Raw genomic sequence first — 18,602 nt, forward strand, 5'->3', positions numbered from 1 at the left:
ATGACGTTGTGAGGACTTTATGGGATGACATCATAGTGTTTTTAATGACGTTGTGAGGACTTTATGGGATGACATCGTAGTGTTTTTAATGACGTTGTGAGGACTTTATGGGATGACATCGTAGTGTTTCTAATGACGTTTTGAGTACTTTATGGGATGACATCATAGTGTTTTTAATGACGTTGTGAGGACTTTATGGGATGACATCATAGTGTTTCTAATGACGTTGTGAGGACTTTATGGGATGACATCGTAGTGTTTTTAATGACGTTGTGAGGACTTTAATGGGATGACATCATAGTGTTTTTAATGACGTTGTGAGGACTTTATGGGATGACATCGTAGTGTTTTTAATGACGTTGTGAGGACTTTATGGGATGACATCGTAGTGTTTCTAATGACGTTGTGAGGACTTTATGGGATGACATCGTAGTGTTTTTAATGACGTTGTGAGGACTTTATGGGATGACATCGTAGTGTTTTTAATGACGTTGTGAGGACTTTATGGGATGACATCATAGTGTTTTTAATGACGTTATGAGGACTTTAATGGGATGACATCATAGTGTTTCTAATGACGTTGTGAGGACTTTATGGGATGACATCGTAGTGTTTCTAATGACGTTGTGAGGACTTTATGGGATGACATCGTAGTGTTTTTAATGACGTTGTGAGGACTTTAATGGGATGACATCATAGTGTTTCTAATGACGTTGTGAGGACTTTATGGGATGACATCGTAGTGTTTTTAATGACGTTGTGAGGACTTTAATGGGATGACATCATAGTGTTTTTAATGATGTTATGAGGACTTTAATGGGATGACATCATAGTGTTTCTAATGACGTTGTGAGGACTTTATGGGATGACAGCGTAGTGTTTCTAATGACGTTGTGAGGACTTTATGGGATGACATCGTAGTGTTTTAATGACGTTGTGAGGACTTTATGGGATGACATCGTAGTGTTTTTAATGACGTTGTGAGGACTTTAATGGGATGACATCATAGTGTTTCTAATGACGTTGTGAGGACTTTATGGGATGACATCGTAGTGTTTTTAATGACGTTGTGAGGACTTTAATGGGATGACATCATAGTGTTTTTAATGACGTTGTGAGGACTTTATGGGATGACATCGTAGTGTTTTTAATGACGTTGTGAGGACTTTATGGGATGACATCGTAGTGTTTTTAATGACGTTGTGAGGACTTTATGGGATGACATCATAGTGTTTTTAATGACGTTGTGAGGACTTTATGGGATGACATCGTAGTGTTTTTAATGACGTTGTGAGGACTTTATGGGATGACATCGTAGTGTTTCTAATGACGTTTTGAGTACTTTATGGGATGACATCATAGTGTTTTTAATGACGTTGTGAGGACTTTATGGGATGACATCATAGTGTTTCTAATGACGTTGTGAGGACTTTATGGGATGACATCGTAGTGTTTTTAATGACGTTGTGAGGACTTTAATGGGATGACATCATAGTGTTTTTAATGACGTTGTGAGGACTTTATGGGATGACATCGTAGTGTTTTTAATGACGTTGTGAGGACTTTATGGGATGACATCGTAGTGTTTTTAATGACGTTGTGAGGACTTTAATGGGATGACATCATAGTGTTTTTAATGACGTTGTGAGGACTTTATGGGATGACATCGTAGTGTTTTTAATGACGTTGTGAGGACTTTATGGGATGACATCGTAGTGTTTTTAATGACGTTGTGAGGACTTTATGGGATGACATCATAGTGTTTTTAATGACGTTGTGAGGACTTTATGGGATGACATCGTAGTGTTTTTAATGACGTTGTGAGGACTTTATGGGATGACATCGTAGTGTTTCTAATGACGTTGTGAGGACTTTATGGGATGACATCATAGTGTTTTTAATGACGTTGTGAGGACTTTATGGGATGACATCATAGTGTTTCTAATGAGGTTGTGAGGACTTTATGGGATGACATCGTAGTGTTTTTAATGACGTTGTGAGGACTTTATGGGATGACATCATAGTGTTTTTAATGACGTTGTGAGGACTTTATGGGATGACATCGTAGTGTGTTTAATGACGTTGTGAGGACTTTATGGGATGACATCATAGTGTTTTTAATGACGTTGTGAGGACTTTATGGGATGACATCGTAGTGTTTTTAATGACGTTGTGAGGACTTTATGGGATGACATCATAGTGTTTTTAATGACGTTGTGAGGACTTTATGGGATGACATCATAGTGTTTTTAATGACGTTGTGAGGACTTTAATGGGATGACATCATAGTGTTTCTAATGACGTTGTGAGGACTTTATGGGATGACATCGTAGTGTTTTTAATGACGTTGTGAGGACTTTAATGGGATGACATCGTAGTGTTTTTAATGACGTTGTGAGGACTTTATGGGATGACATCATAGTGTTTTTAACGACGTTGTGAGGACTTTAATGGGATGACACCATAGTGTTTCGAATGACGTTGTGAGGACTTTATGGGATGACATCGTAGTGTTTTTAATGACGTTGTGAGGACTTTATGGGATGACATCGTAGTGTTTTTAATGACGTTGTGAGGACTTTATGGGATGACATCATAGTGTTTTTAATGACGTTGTGAGGACTTTATGGGATGACATCATAGTGTTTTTAATGACGTTGTGAGGACTTTATGGGATGACATCGTAGTGTTTCTAATGACGTTGTGAGGACTTTATGGGATGACATCATAGTGTTTTTAATGACGTTGTGAGGACTTTATGGGATGACATCATAGTGTTTCTAATGACGTTGTGAGGACTTTATGGGATGACATCGTAGTGTTTTTAATGACGTTGTGAGGACTTTATGGGATGACATCATAGTGTTTTTAATGACGTTGTGAGGACTTTATGGGATGACATCGTAGTGTTTTTAATGACGTTGTGAGGACTTTATGGGATGACATCATAGTGTTTTTAATGACGTTGTGAGGACTTTATGGGATGACATCGTAGTGTTTTTAATGACGTTGTGAGGACTTTATGGGATGACATCATAGTGTTTTTAATGACGTTGTGAGGACTTTATGGGATGACATCATAGTGTTTTTAATGACGTTGTGAGGACTTTAATGGGATGACATCATAGTGTTTCTAATGACGTTGTGAGGACTTTATGGGATGACATCGTAGTGTTTTTAATGACGTTGTGAGGACTTTAATGGGATGACATCGTAGTGTTTTTAATGACGTTGTGAGGACTTTATGGGATGACATCATAGTGTTTTTAACGACGTTGTGAGGACTTTAATGGGATGACACCATAGTGTTTCGAATGACGTTGTGAGGACTTTATGGGATGACATCATAGTGTTTTTAATGACGTTGTGAGGACTTTATGGGATGACATCGTAGCGTTTCTAATGACGTTGTGAGGACTTTATGGGATGACATCGTAGTGTTTTTAATGACGTTGTGAGGACTTTAATGGGATGACATCGTAGTGTTTTTAATGACGTTGTGAGGACTTTAATGGGATGACATCGTAGTGTTTTTAATGACGTTGTGAGGACTTTATGGGATGACATCGTAGCGTTTCTAATGACGTTGTGAGGACTTTATGGAATGACATCGTAGTGTTTTTAATGACGTTGTGAGGACTTTATGGGATGACATCGTAGTGTTTTTAATGACGTTGTGAGGACTTTAATGGGATGACATCATAGTGTTTCTAATGACGTTGTGAGGACTTTATGGGATGACATCGTAGTGTTTTTAATGACGTTATGAGGACTTTATGGGATGACATCGTAGTGTTTTTAATGACGTTGTGAGGACTTTATGGGATGACATCGTAGTGTTTTTAATGACGTTGTGAGGACTTTAATGGGATGACAGCATAGTGTTTCTAATGACGTTGTGAGGACTTCATGGGATGACATCATAGTGTTTTTAATGACGTTATGAGGAGTTTAATGGGATGACATCATAGTGTTTCTAATGACGTTGTGAGGACTTTATGGGATGACATCGTAGTGTTTCTAATGACGTTGTGAGGACTTTATGGGATGACATCGTAGTGTTTTTAATGACGTTGTGAGGACTTTATGGGATGACATCGTATTGTTTTTAATGACGTTGTGAGGACTTTATGGGATGACATCATAGTGTTTTTAATGACGTTATGAGGACTTTAATGGGATGACATCATAGTGTTTCTAATGACGTTGTGAGGACTTTATGGGATGACATCGTAGTGTTTCTAATGACGTTGTGAGGACTTTATGGGATGACATCGTAGTGTTTTTAATGACGTTGTGAGGACTTTAATGGGATGACATCATAGTGTTTCTAATGACGTTGTGAGGACTTTATGGGATGACATCGTAGTGTTTTTAATGACGTTGTGAGGACTTTATGGGATGACATCATAGTGTTTTTAATGACGTTGTGAGGACTTTATGGGATGACATCATAGTGTTTTTAATGACGTTGTGAGGACTTTATGGGATGACATCGTAGTGTTTTTAATGACGTTGTGAGGACTTTATGGGATGACATCGTAGTGTTTCTAATGACGTTGTGAGGACTTTATGGGATGACATCGTAGTGTTTTTAATGACGTTATGAGGACTTTAATGGGATGACATCATAGTGTTTCTAATGACGTTGTGAGGACTTTATGGGATGACATCGTAGTGTTTCTAATGACGTTGTGAGGACTTTATGGGATGACATCGTAGTGTTTTTAATGACGTTGTGAGGACTTTATGGGATGACATCGTAGTGTTTTTAATGACGTTGTGAGGACTTTATGGGATGACATCGTAGTGTTTTTAATGACGTTGTGAGGACTTTAATGGGATGACATCATAGTGTTTCTAATGACGTTGTGAGGACTTTATGGGATGACATCGTAGTGTTTTTAATGACGTTGTGAGGACTTTAATGGGATGACATCATAGTGTTTTTAATGACGTTGTGAGGACTTTATGGGATGACATCGTAGTGTTTTTAATGACGTTGTGAGGACTTTATGGGATGACATCATAGTGTTTTTAATGACGTTGTGAGGACTTTATGGGATGACATCGTAGTGTTTTTAATGACGTTGTGAGGACTTTATGGGATGACATCGTAGTGTTTCTAATGACGTTGTGAGGACTTTATGGGATGACATCGTAGTGTTTTTAATGACGTTGTGAGGACTTTATGGGATGACATCGTAGTGTTTTTAATGACGTTGTGAGGACTTTATGGGATGACATCGTAGTGTTTTTAATGACGTTGTGAGGACTTTATGGGATGACATCATAGTGTTTTTAATGACGTTATGAGGACTTTAATGGGATGACATCATAGTGTTTCTAATGACGTTGTGAGGACTTTATGGGATGACAGCGTAGTGTTTCTAATGACGTTGTGAGGACTTTATGGGATGACATCGTAGTGTTTTTAATGACGTTGTGAGGACTTTATGGGATGACATCGTAGTGTTTTTAATGACGTTGTGAGGACTTTAATGGGATGACATCATAGTGTTTCTAATGACGTTGTGAGGACTTTATGGGATGACATCGTAGTGTTTTTAATGACGTTGTGAGGACTTTAATGGGATGACATCATAGTGTTTTTAATGACGTTGTGAGGACTTTATGGGATGACATCATAGTGTTTTTAATGACGTTGTGAGGACTTTAATGGGATGACATCATAGTGTTTCTAATGACGTTGTGAGGACTTTATGTGATGACATCGTAGTGTTTTTAATGACGTTGTGAGGACTTTATGGGATGACATCGTAGTGTTTTTAATGACGTTGTGAGGACTTTATGGGATGACATCGTAGTGTTTTTAATGACGTTGTGAGGACTTTATGGGATGACATCGTAGTGTTTTTAATGACGTTGTGAGGACTTTATGGGATGACATCATAGTGTTTCTAATGACGTTGTGAGGACTTTATGGGATGACATCATAGTGTTTTTAATGACGTTGTGAGGACTTTATGATTACCAAGACAGAAAAACAGAACACCACTTTGTTGCACACACATCGCTGTTTACAACTATGAATCATGCTACCTAATATAATCAAGGCCATCAGACTGTTAAACAGCCACCACTAACATTGAGTGGCTGCTGCCAACACACTGACACTGACTCAACTCCAGCCACTTCAATAATGGGAATTGATGGGAAATGATGTAAATATATCACTAGCCACTTTAAACAATGCTACCTAATATAATGTTTACATACCCTACATTATTCATCTCATATGCATACGTATATACTGTACTCTATATCATCTACTGCATCCTTATGTAATACATGTATCACTAGTCACTTTAACTATGCCACTTTGTTTACATACTCATCTCATATGTATATACTGTACTCGATACCATCTACTGTATCTTGCCTATGCTGCTCTGTACCATCACTCATTCATATATCTTTATGTACATATTCTTTATCCCCTTACACTTGTGTATAAGACAGTAGTTTAGGAATTGTTAGTTAGATTACTTGTTGGTTATTACTGCATTGTCGGAACTAGAAGCACAAGCATTTCGCTACACTCGCATTAACATCTGCTATGTGACAAATAAATTTGATTTGATTTGAATCAGAACTAGAGTGATATCTGCCCCTTAGCGGTGTGTTCAACCATTAATCAGAACTAGAGTGATATCAGGCCCTTAGTGGTGTGTTCAACCATTAATCAGAACTAGAGTGATATCTGGCCCTTAGCGGTGTGTTCAACCATTAATCAGAACTAGAGTGATATCTGGCCCTTAGCGGTGTGTTCAACCATTAATCAGAACTAGAGTGATATCTGGCCCTTAGCGGTGTGTTCCAGCATTAATCAGAACTAGAGTGATATCTGGCCCTTAGCGGTGTGTTCAACCATTAATCAGAACTAGAGTGATATCTGGCCCTTAGCGGTGTGTTCAACCATTAATCAGAACTAGAGTGATATCTGGCCCTTAGCAGTGTGTTCAACCATTAATCAGAACTAGAGTGATATCTGGCCCTTAGCAGTGTGTTCAACCATTAATCAGAACTAGAGTGATATCTGGCCCTTAGCAGTGTGTTCAACCATTAATCAGAACTAGAGTGATATCTGGCCCTTAGCGGTGTGTTCCAGCATTAATCAGAACTAGAGTGATATCTGGCCCTTAGCAGTGTGTTCAACCATTAATCAGAACTAGAGTGATATCTGGCCCTTAGCGGTGTGTTCAACCATTAATCAGAACTAGAGTGATATCAGGCCCTTAGCGGTGTGTTCAACCATTAATCAGAACTAGAGTGATATCTGGCCCTTAGCGGTGTGTTCAACCATTAATCAGAACTAGAGTGATATCTGGCCCTTAGCGGTGTGTTCAACCATTAATCAGAACTAGAGTGATATCTGGCCCTTAGCAGTGTGTTCAACCATTAATCAGAACGAGAGTGATATCTGGCCCTTAGCAGTGTGTTCAACCATTAATCAGAACTAGAGTGATATCTGGCCCTTAGCGGTGTGTTCAACCATTAATCAGAACTAGAGTGATATCTGGCCCTTAGCAGTGTGTTCAACCATTAATCAGAACGAGAGTGATATCTGGCCCTTAGCAGTGTGTTCAACCATTAATCAGAACTAGAGTGATATCTGGCCCTTAGCAGTGTGTTCAACCATTAATCAGAACGAGAGTGATATCTGGCCCTTAGCGGTGTGTTCAACCATTAATCAGAACTAGAGTGATATCTGGCCCTTAGCAGTGTGTTCAACCATTAATCAGAACGAGAGTGATATCTGGCCCTTAGCAGTGTGTTCAACCATTAATCAGAACTAGAGTGATATCTGGCCCTTAGCGGTGTGTTCAACCATTAATCAGAACTAGAGTGATATCTGGCCCTTAGCGGTGTGTTCAACCATTAATCAGAACTAGAGTGATATCTGGCCCTTAGCGGTGTGTTCCAGCATTAATCAGAACTAGAGTGATATCTGGCCCTTAGCGGTGTGTTCAACCATTAATCAGAACTAGAGTGATATCTGGCCCTTAGCGGTGTGTTCAACCATTAATCAGAACTAGAGTGATATCTGGCCCTTAGCAGTGTGTTCAACCATTAATCAGAACTAGAGTGATATCTGGCCCTTAGCAGTGTGTTCAACCATTAATCAGAACGAGAGTGATATCTGGCCCTTAGCGGTGTGTTCAACCATTAATCAGAACTAGAGTGATATCTGGCCCTTAGCAGTGTGTTCAACCATTAATCAGAACGAGAGTGATATCTGGCCCTTAGCAGTGTGTTCAACCATTAATCAGAACTAGAGTGATATCTGGCCCTTAGCGGTGTGTTCAACCATTAATCAGAACTAGAGTGATATCTGGCCCTTAGCAGTGTGTTCAACCATTAATCAGAACGAGAGTGATATCTGGCCCTTAGCAGTGTGTTCAACCATTAATCAGAACTAGAGTGATATCTGGCCCTTAGCAGTGTGTTCAACCATTAATCAGAACGAGAGTGATATCTGGCCCTTAGCAGTGTGTTCAACCATTAATCAGAACTAGAGTGATATCTGGCCCTTAGCGGTGTGTTCAACCATTAATCAGAACTAGAGTGATATCAGGCCCTTAGCGGTGTGTTCAACCATTAATCAGAACTAGAGTGATATCTGGCCCTTAGCGGTGTGTTCAACCATTAATCAGAACTAGAGTGATATCTGGCCCTTAGCGGTGTGTTCAACCATTAATCAGAACTAGAGTGATATCTGGCCCTTAGCAGTGTGTTCAACCATTAATCAGAACGAGAGTGATATCTGGCCCTTAGCAGTGTGTTCAACCATTAATCAGAACTAGAGTGATATCTGGCCCTTAGCGGTGTGTTCAACCATTAATCAGAACTAGAGTGATATCTGGCCCTTAGCAGTGTGTTCAACCATTAATCAGAACGAGAGTGATATCTGGCCCTTAGCAGTGTGTTCAACCATTAATCAGAACTAGAGTGATATCTGGCCCTTAGCAGTGTGTTCAACCATTAATCAGAACGAGAGTGATATCTGGCCCTTAGCGGTGTGTTCAACCATTAATCAGAACTAGAGTGATATCTGGCCCTTAGCAGTGTGTTCAACCATTAATCAGAACGAGAGTGATATCTGGCCCTTAGCAGTGTGTTCAACCATTAATCAGAACTAGAGTGATATCTGGCCCTTAGCGGTGTGTTCAACCATTAATCAGAACTAGAGTGATATCTGGCCCTTAGCGGTGTGTTCAACCATTAATCAGAACTAGAGTGATATCTGGCCCTTAGCGGTGTGTTCAACCATTAATCAGAACTAGAGTGATATCTGGCCCTTAGCGGTGTGTTCAACCATTAATCAGAACTAGAGTGATATCTGGCCCTTAGCAGTGTGTTCAACCATTAATCAGAACGAGAGTGATATCTGGCCCTTAGCAGTGTGTTCAACCATTAATCAGAACTAGAGTGATATCTGGCCCTTAGCAGTGTGTTCAACCATTAATCAGAACGAGAGTGATATCTGGCCCTTAGCGGTGTGTTCAACCATTAATCAGAACTAGAGTGATATCTGGCCCTTAGCAGTGTGTTCAACCATTAATCAGAACGAGAGTGATATCTGGCCCTTAGCAGTGTGTTCAACCATTAATCAGAACTAGAGTGATATCTGGCCCTTAGCGGTGTGTTCAACCATTAATCAGAACTAGAGTGATATCTGGCCCTTAGCGGTGTGTTCAACCATTAATCAGAACTAGAGTGATATCTGGCCCTTAGCGGTGTGTTCAACCATTAATCAGAACTAGAGTGATATCTGGCCCTTAGCGGTGTGTTCAACCATTAATCAGAACTAGAGTGATATCTGGCCCTTAGCAGTGTGTTCAACCATTAATCAGAACGAGAGTGATATCTGGCCCTTAGCAGTGTGTTCAACCATTAGTCAGAACTAGAGTGATATCTGGCCCTTAGCGGTGTGTTCAACCATTAATCAGAACTAGAGTGATATCTGGCCCTTAGCGGTGTGTTCAACCATTAATCAGAACTAGAGTGATATCTGGCCCTTAGCAGTGTGTTCAACCATTAATCAGAACGAGAGTGATATCTGGCCCTTAGCGGTGTGTTCAACCATTAATCAGAACTAGAGTGATATCAGGCCCTTAGCGGTGTGTTCAACCATTAATCAGAACTAGAGTGATATCTGGCCCTTAGCAGTGTGTTCAACCATTAATCAGAACTAGAGTGATATCTGGCCCTTAGCGGTGTGTTCAACCATTAATCAGAACTAGAGTGATATCTGGCCCTTAGCGGTGTGTTCAACCATTAATCAGAACTAAAGTGATATCTGGCCCTTAGCAGTGTGTTCAACCATTAATCAGAACTAGAGTGATATCTGGCCCTTAGCGGTGTGTTCAACCATTAATCAGAACTAGAGTGATATCTGGCCCTTAGCAGTTTGTTCAACCATTAATCAGAACTAGAGTGATATCTGGCCCTTAGCAGTGTGTTCAACCATTAATCAGAACGAGAGTGATATCAGGCCCTTAGCGGTGTGTTCAACCATTAATATACTGGAGACTGTAGGTGTTAAACTGGAGACTGCATGTTGTCTGTTGTTGAGACAGCTTCATCTGTCAACTCCTACCCATGTTGTCTGTTGTTGAGACAGCTTCACCTGCCAACACCTACCCATGTTGTCTGTTGTTTAGACAGCTTCACCTGCCAACTCCTACCCATGTTGTCTGTTGTTGAGACAGCTTCACCTGTCAACTCCTACCCATGTTGTCTGTTGTTTAGACAGCTTCACCTGTCAACTCCTACCCATGTTGTCTGTTGTTTAGACAGCTTCATCTGTCAACTCCTACCCATGTTGTCTGTTGTTGAGACAGCTTCACCTGTCAACTCCTACCCATGTTGTCTGTTGTTGGGACAGCTTCACCTGCCAACTCCTACCCATGTTGTTGAGACAGCTTCATCTGTCAACTCCTACCCATGTTGTCTGTTGTTGACACAGCTTCACCTGCCAACACCTACCCATGTTGTCTGTTGTTGAGACAGCTTCACCTGTCAACTCCTACCCATGTTGTCTGTTGTTGAGACAGCTTCACCTGTCAACTCCTACCCATGTTTTCTGTTGTTGAGACAGCTTCACCTGCCAACTCCTACCCATGTTGTCTGTTGTTTAGACAGCTTCACCTGTCAACTCCTACCCATGTTGTCTGTTGTTGGGACAGCTTCACCTGTCAACTCCTACCCATGTTGTCTGTTGTTGAGACAGCTTCACCTGTCAACTCCTACCCATGTTGTCTGTTGTTGAGACAGCTTCACCTGTCAACTCCTACCCATGTTGTCTGTTGTTGGGACAGCTTCACCTGTCAACTCCTACCCATGTTGTCTGTTGTTAAGACAGCTTCACCTGCCAACACCTACCCATGTTGTCTGTTGTTGAGACAGCTTCACCTGTCAACTCCTACCCATGTTGTCTGTTGTTGAGACAGCTTCACCTGCCAACTCCTACCCATGTTGTCTGTTGTTGAGACAGCTTCATCTGTCAACTCCTACCCATGTTGTCTGTTGTTGAGACAGCTTCATCTGTCAACTCCTACCCATGTTGTCTGTTGTTGAGACAGCTTCATCTGTCAACTCCTACCCATGTTGTCTGTTGTTGAGACAGCTTCACCTGTCAACTCCTACCCATGTTGTCTGTTGTTGAGACAGCTTCACCTGCCAACTCCTACCCATGTTGTCTGTTGTTGAGACAGCTTCACCTGTCAACTCCTACCCATGTTGTCTGTTGTTGAGACAGCTTCACCTGCCAACTCCTACCCATGTTGTCTGTTGTTGAGACAGCTTCATCTGCTTGTCTTTTATTCTACTGATCTGTCTCTTGTTCTCTGCCTCTCTCTCCCTGACAGGATGCTTTGCCCGGCTGTATCTACACTGTCCTCTTACTGGCTGATAGAGACCTGGTTCTACGCCTGGAGAAACCCTCAGCCTTACAGGTAACACAGAGACCTGGTTCTACGCCTGGAGAAACCCTCAGCCGTACAGGTAACAGAGACCTGGTTCTACGCCTGGAGAAACCCTCAGCCGTACAGGTAACAGAGACCTGGTTCTACGCCTGGAGAAACCCTCAGCCGTACAGGTAACAGAGACCTGGTTCTACACATGGAGAAACCCTCTGCCGTACAGGTAATACAGAGACCTGGTTCTACGCCTGGAGAAACCCTCAGCCGTACAGGTAACACAGAGACCTGGTTCTACACATGGAGAAACCCTCAGCCTTACAGGTAACACAGAGACCTGGTTCTACGCCTGGAGAAACCCTCAGCCTTACAGGTAACACAGAGACCTGGTTCTACGCCTGGAGAAACCCTCAGCCGTACAGGTAACAGAGACCTGGTTCTACGCCTGGAGAAACCCTCTGCCGTACAGGTAACACAGAGACCTGGTTCTACGCCTGGAGAAACCCTCAGCCGTACAGGTAACAGAGACCTGGTTCTACGCCTGGAGAAACCCTCAGCCGTACAGGTAACACAGAGACCTGGTTCTACGCCTGGAGAAACCCTCAGCCGTACAGGGAACACAGAGACCTGGTTCTACGCCTGGAGAAACCCTCAGCCTTACAGGTAACAGAGACCTGGTTCTACGCCTGGAGAAACCCTCAGCCGTACAGGTAACAGAGACCTGGTTCTACGCCTGGAGAAACCCTCAGCCTTACAGGTAACAGAGACCTGTAACAGAGACCTGGAGAAACCCTCAGCCTTACAGGTAACAGAGACCTGGTTCTACGCCTGGAGAAACCCTCAGCCGTACAGGTAACAGAGACCTGGGTGGAGAAACACTCAGCCTTACAGGTAACACAGAGACCTGGTTCTACGCCTGGAGAAACACTCAGCCTTACAGGTAACACAGAGACCTGGTTCTACGCCTGGAGAAACCCTCTGCCGTACAGGTAACACAGAGACCTGGTTCTACGCCTGGAGAAACCCTCAGCCGTACAGGTAACACAGAGACCTGGTTCTACGCCTGGAGAAACCCTCAGCCGTACAGGTAACACAGAGACCTGGTTCTACGCCTGGAGAAACCCTCAGCCGTACAGGTAACAGAGACCTGGTTCTACGCCTGGAGAAACCCTCAGCCTTACAGGTAACACAGAGACCTGGTTCTACGCCTGGAGAAACCCTCAGCCGTACAGGTAACACAGAGACCTGGTTCTACGCCTGGAGAAACCCTCAGCCTTACAGGTAACACAGAGACCTGGTTCTACGCCTGGAGAAACCCTCAGCCTTACAGGTAACACAGAGACCTGGTTCTACTCCTGGAGAAACCCTCAGCCTTACTGGTAACAGAGACCTGGTTCTACTCCTGGAGAAACCCTCAGCCTTACAGGTAACACAGAGACCTGGTTCTACGCCTGGAGAAACCCTCAGCCTTACAGGTAACACAGAGACCTGGTTCTACGCCTGGAGAAACCCTCAGCCGTGACAGAGACAGGTAACACAGAGACCTGGTTCTACGCCTGGAGAAACCCTCATCCGTACAGGTAACACAGAGACCTGGTTCTACGCCTGGAGAAACCCTCAGCCGTACAGGTAACAGAGACCTGGTTCTACGCCTGGAGAAACCCTCAGCCGTACAGGTAACACAGAGACCTGGTTCTACGCCTGGAGAAACCCTCAGCCTTACAGGTAACACAGAGACCTGGTTCTACGCCTGGAGAAACCCTCAGCCTTACAGGTAACACAGAGACCTGGTTCTACGCCTGGAGAAACCCTCAGCCGTACAGGTAACACAGAGACCTGGTTCTACGCCAGGAGAAACCCTCAGCCTTACAGGTAACACAGAGACCTGGTTCTACGCCTGGAGAAACCCTCAGCCGTACAGGTAACAGAGACCTGGTTCTACGCCTGGAGAAACCCTCAGCCTTACAGGTAACACAGAGACCTGGTTCTACGCCTGGAGAAACCCTCTGCCGTACAGGTAACAGAGACCTGGTTCTACGCCTGGAGAAACCCTCAGCCTTACAGGTAACACAGAGACCTGGTTCTACGCCTGGAGAAACCCTCAGCCGTACAGGTAACACAGAGACCTGGTTCTACGCCTGGAGAAACCCTCACCCGTACAGGTAACACAGAGACCTGGTTCTACGCCTGGAGAAACACTCTGCCTTACAGGTAACACAGAGACCTGGTTCTACGCCTGGAGAAACCCTCAGCCTTACAGGTAACACAGAGACCTGGTTCTACGCCTGGAGAAACCCTCAGCCGTACAGGTAACACAGAGACCTGGTTCTACGCCTGGAGAAACCCTCAGCCTTACAGGTAACAGAGACCTGGTTCTACTCCTGGAGAAACCCTCAGCCGTACAGGTAACACAGAGACCTGGTTCTACACCTGGAGAAACCCTCTGCCTTACAGGTAACAGAGACCTGGTTCTACTCCTGGAGAAACCCTCAGCCTTACAGGTAACACAGAGACCTGGTTCTACGCCTGGAGAAACCCTCAGCCGTACAGGTAACACAGAGACCTGGTTCTACTCCTGGAGAAACCCTCAGCCTTACAGGTAACACAGAGACCTGGTTCTACGCCTGGAGAAACCCTCTGCCGTACAGGTAACACAGAGACCTGGTTCTACGCCTGGAGAAACCCTCAGCCTTACAGGTAACACAGAGACCTGGTTCTACGCCTGGAGAAACCCTCAGCCTTACAGGTAACAGAGACCTGGTTCTACGCCTGGAGAAACCCTCAGCCGTACAGGTAACAGAGACCTGGTTCTACGCCTGGAGAAACACTCAGCCTTACAGGTAACACAGAGACCTGGTTCTACGCCTGGAGAAACCCTCTGCCGTACAGGTAACACAGAGACCTGGTTCTACGCCTGGAGAAACCCTCAGCCTTACAGGTAACAGAGACCTGGTTCTACGCCTGGAGAAACCCTCAGCCTTACAGGGAACACAGAGACCTGGTTCTACTCCTGGAGAAACCCTCTGCCGTACAGGTAACACAGAGACCTGGTTCTACGCCTGGAGAAACCCTCTGCCGTACAGGTAACACAGAGACCTGGTTCTACGCCTGGAGAAACCTGGTTCTACGCCTGGAGAAACCCTAGGCGTTCTTCACAGTAATACTCTGTGTGGTAACAGCTATGGTTTCCATGGCGTCCCTCACAGTAATACTCTGTGTGGTGACAGCTATGGTTTCCATGGCGTCCCTCACATCGCTCAGAAGACTTTTTCTTTGTGACGTTCAGTCTTGTTTCCCTTCTCAAACCAATCCATGGCTCCACACTGCAGTGGAATGTGTGTGTGAGGAATGTAGTGTTTTAGAGAGCTGGTGTGTGTTGTGATTGGACAGGGACGAGGTGGCACCAGGATATGGCCCTGAAGGAGAGCTGTGGTGTGTGTGTTGTGATTGGACGGGGACGAGGTGGCCCCAGGATATGGCCCTGAAGGAGATCAGCTGTGGTGTGTGTTGTGATTGGACGGGGACGAGGTGGCACCAGGATATGGCCCTGAAGGAGAGCTGTGGTGTGTGTGTTGTGATTGGACGGGGACGAGGTGGCCCCAGGATATGGCCCTGAAGGAGAGCTGTGGTGTGTGTTGTGATTGGACGTGGACGAGGTGGCCCCAGGATATGGCCCTGAAGGAGAGCTGTGGTGTGTGTTGTGATTGGACGGGGACGAGGTGGCACCAGGATATGGCCCTGAAGGAGAGCTGTGGTGTGTGTGTTGTGATTGGACGGGGACGAGGTGGCCCCAGGATATGGCCCTGAAGGAGAGCTGTGGTGTGTGTTGTGATTGGACGGGGACGAGGTGGCACCAGGATATGGCCCTGAAGGAGAGCTGTGGTGTGTGTTGTGATTGGACGGGGACGAGGTGGCACCAGGATATGGCCCTGAAGGAGAGCTGTGGTGTGTGTGTTGTGATTGGACGGGGACGAGGTGGCACCAGGATATGGCCCTGAAGGAGAGCTGTGGTGTGTGTGTTGTGATTGGACGGGGACGAGGTGGCCCCAGGATATGGCCCTGAAGGAGAGCTGTGGTGTGTGTTGTGATTGGACGGGGACGAGGTGGCACCAGGATATGGCCCTGAAGGAGAGCTGTGGTGTGTGTTGTGATTGGACGGGGACGAGGTGGCACCAGGATATGGCCCTCAAGGAGAGCTGTGGTGTGTGTGTTGTGATTGGACTGGGACGAGGTGGCACCAGGATATGGCCCTGAAGGAGAGCTGTGGTGTGTGTGTTGTGATTGGACGGGGACGAGGTGGCACCAGGATATGGCCCTGAAGGAGAGCTGTGGTGTGTGTGTTGTGATTGGACGGGGATGATGTGGCACCAGGATATGGCCCTGAAGGAGAGCTGTGGTGTGTTGTGATTGGATGGGGACGAGGTGGCACCAGGATATGGCCCTGAAGGAGAGGATATGACAAACACATCCCACCACCTCTTGTACTGAGACAAGTATAACAGGTGTAGTAGACCTTACAGTGAAATGATGAATACAACAGGTGTAGTAGACCTGACAGTGAAATGCTGAATACAACAGGTGTACTAGACCTCACATTGAAATGCTGAATACAACAGGTGTAGTAGACCTCACAGTGAAATGCTGAATACAACAGGTGTAGTAGACCTCACAGTGAAATGATGAATACAACAGGTGTAGTAGACCTCACAGTGAAATGCTGAATACAACAGGTGTAGTAGACCTCACAGTGAAATGCAGAATACAACAGGTGTGGTAGACCTCAGTGAAATGCTGAATACAACAGGTTTGGTAGACCTCACAGTGAAATGCTGAATACAACAGGTGTAGTAGACCTTACAGTGAAATGATGAATACAACAGGTGTAGTAGACCTCACAGTGAAATGCTGAATACAACAGGTGTAGTAGACCTCACAGTGAAATGCTGAATACAACAGGTGTAGTAGACCTCACAGTGAAATGCTGAATACAACAGGTGTAGTAGACCTTACAGTGAAATGATGAGTACAACAGGTGTAGTAGACCTTACAGTGAAATGCTGAATACAACAGGTGTAGTAGACCTTACAGTGAAATGATGAATACAACAGGTGTAGTAGACCTTACAGTGAAATGATGATGTATTTCGTATTGAGTTCTGTCTGGCAGAGTGTTGAGGGGCTGTTGTAATGTATTGAGTTCTGTCTGGCAGAGTGTTGAGGGGCTGTTGTAATGTATTGAGTTCTGTCTGGCAGAGTGTTGAGGGGCTGTTGTAATGTATTGAGTTCTGTCTGGCAGAGTGTTGATGGGCTGTTGTAATGTAATTGAGTTCTGTCTGGCAGAGTGTTGAGGGGCTGTTGTAATGTAATTGAGTTCTGTCTGGCAGAGTGTTGAGGGGCTGTTGTAATGTAATTGAGTTCTGTCTGGCAGAGTGTTGAGGGGCTGTTGTAATGTTCTGAGTTCTGTCTGGCAGAGTGTTGAGGGGCTGTTGTAATGTAATTGAGTTCTGTCTGGCAGAGTGTTGAGGGGCTGTTGTAATGTAATTGAGTTCTGTCTGGCAGAGTGTTGAGGGGCTGTTGTAATGTATTTAGTATTGAGTTGTTGTCTTGTTACAAACCTCATTGGTGAGCTGCTGCTAGTGTTGTGGTGGTATTGTTGTCCTAAATATATCCTCTCTCTCCCTCCCTTCCTGTCTCTCTCACACCTCTCTCTCTCTCCCCCCCTCCCCCTCCTCCTATCGCTCCTCTCTCTCTCTCACACCTCTCTCTCCCTGCCCTCCTCCTCCTACCTCTCCCCTCCTACTATCTGTCCCCTCTCTGTCTCTCTCTCTCTCTCTCTCTTTCTCTCTTTTTCTCTCTCTCTCTCTGTCTCTCCCTCCCTCCCTCTCCCTCCCCCTCCTCCCATTTCTCCCCTTTCTATCCAGGTGGAGTTGTTGACCTCTCTGAAGTCTCTCTATAAGCATGTGGAGGTGTCTCAGCTGCCTACTGAGTTTGACGGATCCTTCCCCTTTTCACACAGCGCCTGGGTCTGCTTCAGAACGGTGAGATAAGATGGTGATGGTGATGCTAGGTGATGGTAAAGCCAGGTGATGGTGAGATAGGTGATGGTAAAGCCAGGTGATGGTGATGGTGATGCCAGGGGATGGTGAAGCCAGGTGATGGTGAAGCTTGGTGATGCTAGGTGATGGTGAAGCTTGGTGATGCTAAGTGATGGTGATGCTAGGTGATGGTGGAGTAGGTGATGGTGAAACCTGGTGATGGTGAAACCTGGTGATGGTGATGGTGAGATAGGTGATGGTGATGCTAGGTGATGGTGATGCTAGGTGATGGTGATGCTTGGTGATGGTGAAGCCTGGTGATGGTGAAGCTTGGTGATGGTGATGCTAGGTGATGGTAAAGCCAGGTGATGGTGAGCTAGGTGATGGTAAAGCCAGGTGATGGTGAGATAGGTGATGGTGAGGCCTGGTGATGGTGAGATTGGTGATGGTGAAGCCAGGTGATGGTTAAGCTAGGTGATGGTGAAGCCTGGTGATGGTAAAGCTAGGTGATGGTGATGCCAGGTGATGGTGAAGCTAGGTGATGGTGAAGCTAGGTGTTGGCGATGCTAGGTGATGGTGATGCCAGGTGATGGTGAAGCTAGGTGATGGTAAAGCTAGGTGAT

General features: G+C 44.8%; 1 protein-coding gene across 1 annotated transcript in view; it reads left to right on the forward strand.

Moving 5' to 3' along the window:
- LOC135535951 (pleckstrin homology domain-containing family G member 4B-like) overlaps positions 1–18,602 on the forward strand; it is a 48,697-nt gene that overhangs the window by 25,347 nt on the left and 4,748 nt on the right. The window contains exons 4-5 of the mRNA XM_064962354.1: positions 11,895–11,981; positions 17,866–17,982. Coding sequence (XP_064818426.1) covers positions 11,895–11,981; positions 17,866–17,982 — 204 coding nt within the window. The remainder of the gene's footprint in view (positions 1–11,894; positions 11,982–17,865; positions 17,983–18,602) is intronic.

This window comes from Oncorhynchus masou, unplaced genomic scaffold (genome assembly GCF_036934945.1).
Source record: "Oncorhynchus masou masou isolate Uvic2021 unplaced genomic scaffold, UVic_Omas_1.1 unplaced_scaffold_536, whole genome shotgun sequence".
In the NCBI taxonomy this organism is placed as follows: domain Eukaryota; kingdom Metazoa; phylum Chordata; class Actinopteri; order Salmoniformes; family Salmonidae; genus Oncorhynchus; species Oncorhynchus masou.